The 5,738-nt window shown below is 35.4% G+C and overlaps 1 protein-coding gene across 2 annotated transcripts; it reads right to left on the bottom strand.

The window, feature by feature from the left end:
- LOC145788848 (nuclear pore complex protein NUP107-like) lies at window positions 1-5,447 on the bottom strand. 2 transcript variants are annotated; one of them, XM_082915403.1, is made up of 5 exons: window positions 5,248-5,447; window positions 2,129-2,270; window positions 1,256-1,416; window positions 967-1,083; window positions 1-342 (listed from the first exon to the last, which is right to left on the bottom strand). In XM_082915403.1, exons 1-5 carry the CDS (start codon window positions 5,248-5,250, stop codon window positions 274-276), a joined length of 492 nt encoding a protein of 163 aa, XP_082771529.1. In that variant the 5' UTR covers window positions 5,251-5,447; the 3' UTR covers window positions 1-273. The 2 variants fall into 2 exon arrangements, with proteins under 2 accessions (XP_082771529.1, XP_082771530.1); XM_082915404.1 differs by having other exon boundaries at window positions 1,256-1,365.
- Window positions 5,448-5,738: the final 291 nt, after the last annotated feature.

The raw sequence follows: 5,738 nt of genomic DNA, 5'->3' as shown, positions 1-5,738 counted from the left end.
TTGGAGTAATTACTACATAAACTTATGAAAGTTGGAGAGGGAGCTCAACAATCAATTAAGAATCAACAAATACAGGATCTCAATCTACCTACTGCGTAGAAAAGAACTACCCAAAACACGCCACTTAAAAAAAAAATTAAAAATAAATAAATAAAACTTCAACCCTTCATCCATTCCACAAAAATACCACTGCATCAGCAGAGCATTACACTGCTACTAAATCAGCACCTCATAATTAAACCCTAAATCAACACCTCATAATTTACACACAAATCAACAAGGAAGTTCCTCTCCAAGCTCCAATTTGCATATCCAGTATTCTCTCTCTAATAATAAAAATTCCTGGACAAAACAAAACAAAATTATCAGCAAAATCAATGGTATTTAATTGTTGTATCAACCAAAATAACGACTAGTTACAATACAAAAATGGATTATTTGTGGGACCTATATAATTCTCAAACTCATGAAAAATAAAACACCTTTAATCATTCAGGCGAATTTCTAACACAGTAAGATTATGGCTTAATTATAGTTTTAGTTCCCAAATATGAGTAAATTGGAACAATTGTTATACATTGGGGACCCAATTGACACAATTTAAACATTAAGAACCAAATTTTTGTACATTAAGGACCAAATTGACACAATTTAAGTATTGAGGACCAAAATGACAACACTTTTTGGAGACCAAAAATGTAATTAAGCCTAAAGATTATAGTAAGGCCCTAATCTTGGCAACTTTACCAGAAACCAAAAAAATAATAATAATAAAAAAGGGTGGATGGACAAAATTTAGGAGGGCAACACTATTGCCAAGGAAAAAATTATGTTGACAAAACTGCCATCCAAGTCAATTCTCCTGTGAGGGAAGGTCAACTATGACTACGAAGAAGAATGAAAAGAGAAAATGTGATAATAGCCACCCCAAGCAAGTAAAGACTCGTTATCTAGATAATAGATTACCTGCAATTGTTGCTGACTAAATAAATGGAGAAACCCAGTTTCAGGCGATGCAACTAGTTCAATGAGCTCATCATGGCTTTCAGGTGGATTGCCCGACTCCACGAGCGAAACAGAAACCTGTGAATTTAGCACGAAACAAAAACTAAAAACTACTATTCTTTACTACAGATCCTTTCATATATATTATTTTTAAAAGGAAGAAATTGGCAAAATGGTAGAACGTTACATGGTAAACCAACCAATTTGAAGAAACACAAAAGGACTTCCGGCTTCCAGAAAACAACTTTACCTGCATACATCTAAGAGTAACTTCTGGAATGCAACACCTTCGACAAAGGCCCCTCACGATGTATGTAGCTGGGCCTTCCGGGGAACCATCTTTGCTTGAATACCAGGCATCTAATTGTAAGATCTCCACTGTTACACCAGCTTGAAATCGAACAAGCTCTCCTGCATTCATACATTATATAACACAAAAGAAAGTCGTTTTAAACAATACACAACCTATAACTAGCGGCTCACATCCAGGTTTCGCATTGTGTTTACATCTCCATTTACTAAATACCATGTAGGATAGGACATGTGATGTCAAACAGCTCCTAGTAATTCCTGTTGGATACCTTGCATTAGACTTTACCCAATCCGAATATAGAACTGAATTGTATTTGAGCAAATTTAGACAAGGACATGAAGGTATTGGCCAATTTGTGACAGAAGAGCCAACAATCCAACTGCCAATATCCGTTTTTCAAGCAACGTGCAGAAAGGGCCAAGAAACTTTTGTAGACTTTCAAATTAGCATGTTCCACTATATCTTCCGTCATCCTTTGTATTTTAGTTACTTGTAAATTCTATTCAACACATAAACATGGCATGATTTTTTTGGAAACAAAAAAGTATTTAATTAAAGCCACAAGCTTGCAACTCTGTATAAATGTTCATATATACATATAACAAGCTTTTATTTTTTCAAGGTGTGTTTGGATGTCCCCTCAAATTTGATTAGTTCTATTGCAATCATGTGGAATCTAAAGTAAAAGTTGATCACCTAAAAAACTGAGCCATCAAGTAAAATAGGAGTCTTCAACCAATACCAGTTATCAGATTTAAGTTCCAAAATAATGAATTTTGAAAGGATAATGCAGTTACAACCATCCCTTACCTTTAAAGCCAGCAGCAATCACTGTAGCAAGAATACCACCATCATTAAGTTCATGTGGACCAAGTCCATCACCGTCTGTTGCCAAGCAGCGAAGAACAACCTCAATGCAGTAATTGTCTGTTGATGAGATAGAGACGCTCACCTTCCCATCAAGGAAAAATGTCAGAGACAAAAGATGTGTGTGTGTATATATATATAGAGAGAGAGAGAGACCTAACTTAAAAAGCTTATCTGATGAAAAATAGTTGGCAGAAGCAAATTTTAGATATTACATAATTATATCCTACATTACCTCATTAAACTTTGTAGATTATGCAGGACTTAAGTATCAAGTGATTCATAAACAAATCAATAGATATTTAATGGTATTGTTTCAGGAACTGAAAGGTTTAATTTGAGTTGTGGTCAAAGTTTTTAGAGGCGAATGTGTAACTTGAGGTTTTTTTTTCTTTTTTCTGGCACCAGGCTGTCCGGGTCAAAGCCCGACTAATTCCTAGGGGTGCACACTCCCTCAGCAAGGAGTTTTCCGCAAGTGGACCACGGTTAATTCAAGGGTTTTCCTAAGAGGTTTCCATCCTTGAACCTTGGAAGGAGCACACCCCCCAGACCCAAGGCCTTGCCAACAAGCCAACCCCTTGGGGTTTAACTCGAGGGGACGTGAAAGCCTTAAGGCGTTGAGGCATAAGCATTCAAAATTTAAATTTTAATATTTAGTTATTAAATCAAATATTTTAAATTACTAAATAAATAAATAAAATTATTAAAATATAAAAGTGTAAATACTTTTCTCCACAAGGCATTAAACATTTCATTGTAGAGAAGGAAACCTGCCTTCATTAAAAGTGAAATTAATATTCTTAGCTTTAGTGATTGAACTTCTCACTTGAACATTAACTCTGTTTTTTCTTGATTGATCATTTCCTCTTATAGAATATAGTTGCAAAAACGGTTCTTTTTATTTTTTGCCTTTTTATGTTTGTTTCATCTACTAGATTAAGTTTACCAATAGCCTAGGGGAACTTCTTCTTATGCCCTCATATGCTTATGCGCAAAAAATGTACAAGGCTCACCTAAGGTGCATGCCATAGACTGTGATGCGCAACCCTTTGGAAAACGTAGTCTAAAAATCAAAACCTTGATACGTTTTACCTTAGCCTCAAGGCGAGGTAAACATCAAGGCGAGCCTCAATAAAGCCTTTTAATATTTTGGTTGTTGTAAGAAACCCAAGAAGTAAGGATCCAAACAACACAGGAAGTTCCAAATAATTAGGATACAATCACAGCCGAGTCCTGGCTAATTATCTATTTAATATGAAATTAAAAACAAATTATTCATTTTTTTACATAGCAAAATTTCTATTTACTATATGAAAATAATAACAAATAGTTTATGTTCTACATATAAACGTTGAAAATAATTAGGAAGAGAACTTAATGTTTTACTTTTAGAAGTCACAATTCACAAACAATTTTGAAGTTGTAAAGGTTCAAGGTTCTAAATATTAAAAAATCCAACTGATCAATAAATATGTAAATCCATACTACTCATTATTCTCTGAACTTTTCAAAAAACCTCAGGTTCACACTATATGCATCATATTCTATGAAGCACGGACACTTCATCTGATCTAACATATCAGTGTCTAATACGTCTGGGACACAAACATGTTCGGAGATGCGGCAGATACGTGTTAGACACACCCTCTCCTGTGTCCCATTTTTTTCACTTCTTTTGGTTGTTGGACACACCTCTGACATTCTCTGGACATGCGTGTCCCTTTCTGGAACAATCCTTGGACAAGACGATGGGCCCCAAAAAAAAAAAAATCACTGATTTTGTTCATTCAGCCTACAGGAACCCTAGATCTATGATTCAAAGAAAAAGTAGAACTAATCATATCAGCATAACTACAATTAATGTTAAAAAAAGGAAAAGGCAAAAAAAAAAGAAACGTACTTACCTGGGTTCAGCTTTGTCTTCTTCAACACATCTTTACTTTTTTATTAGGGTTTGTAATCTTTACATCTCACCAAACGGGCTAGGTTGCAAAACTCTCTTTTCTGTTGGTATGTAGTACACCTATTATGGGATTTGTTGGGTGTTCTATTCTACATTTCCATCTATCCAATTCATTACGCAAGGCTTTGTCTTTGGATCTTAGTTGCGCAAAGCGGGGGCGAGGGAGAGAGAGCATATAGAAGTTTCTAAGGTAGGAAATGCCTATGGAAGCGTATATATATTTCATATATTAAACGCATAAATATATTATAACAATTAATTTTCTACATAGACATAAAATATGAATAAGAATTTGTGATTGACGTCAATTATAAATTATTATTGTCAAGTATGAATACACATTATATAAATAGAAAGTACTATCATTAGTTTAAGTTGTTTTTCTTTTGTTTCTTTGATATTTGTACATTTTTCGTTTCTATCTCAGTTGAGAGCAAGTTTCTTCCTTGATGGAAGGGAGTTTCTTACTTGGGAGCACATAAACATGTTTCTCAATAAGAAGCGTCACCTAAGTAGAAGTTTTTTGCTACTCAGATTTGGATATCATCAAGCCCATCATTTCAAAGGAGGATGCATGGAAAAAAAATATTGCAAACAAAAAAATAAATAAATAAACAAATAGTTTATTATTAAATAAAAAATATCCAATAAAAATGAAAAAAAAACAACTCAATATTAATTTAGTATTTTCGAAATTCATGAATATTGTAATATATATTGCATATAAAATATATAAAAATGTCTCTTTCACGTGTCCATCGGCATGTCGTGTCTTGCTTTTTTTAAGATTGTTGTGTTGGCAAATCCGAATCATGTTGTATATTTGTCACGTGTCAAGTGTCTGTGTCCACGCTTCTTTAGATCATAATAGATGGACCTAATCATGGATAAAGAGTAGTGACCTTCGGAAAATAGTGCACCTTAACACTACGAGACTATCCCACTAAAAATAATGCAATCAAATTTGGCATATAGATCCTTAAGGCATAATGAAGCACAAAAGTGTAAAGCTATCCTCAAATTACCAAAAACTAATATACCATTTCATTTGGCTCCCATCCCTCTGAATCATATGACAGGACGAAAGGAAGCAACATACCATGAGCTGGCGATTTAAGACAACTTCCTAGCTTACTGAAGAATAAAGGGCACTCAGTAGTGTTGCACACGACGTGGCATCCGGGCACATACATTCACCAGAAGGCAGACAAAGCATTGCAATGGCATGCAATTCTAGGAACAAAGGTTCTACTGATTCATAAACATGATCTTCAGTGGGAACCAACCATGGATTTTCTTTTCCTAGTGTGGGTACTTGCATCAAGCTCAATAGGTGGCAAGCCCCACGGTGCCACATCACCAAAACCCCACCTACGTGGCAGACCAATAAGGCACCACGTTTGACATGTCGTATGTCTGATACATGGCGAGCCCTATGGGCGCCATGTGCCAAGGCAACCAAAACTATATGCTTAGCCTAAGAGGGAGCATATATACAAGCCCAAATATATCTAGCTATGAATAGCCCTGCAACAGGCAGCACCATAGCCCCGCAGGGCCCATGGTCCTTCATACCTCGCTGTAAGGCCA

This window comes from Camellia sinensis, chromosome 2 (genome assembly GCF_055761805.1).
Source record: "Camellia sinensis isolate YWXY chromosome 2, ASM5576180v1, whole genome shotgun sequence".
In the NCBI taxonomy this organism is placed as follows: domain Eukaryota; kingdom Viridiplantae; phylum Streptophyta; class Magnoliopsida; order Ericales; family Theaceae; genus Camellia; species Camellia sinensis.
Note: the sequence above shows the minus strand (reverse complement) of the source record. Positions and strands in the feature narration are given on the sequence as shown.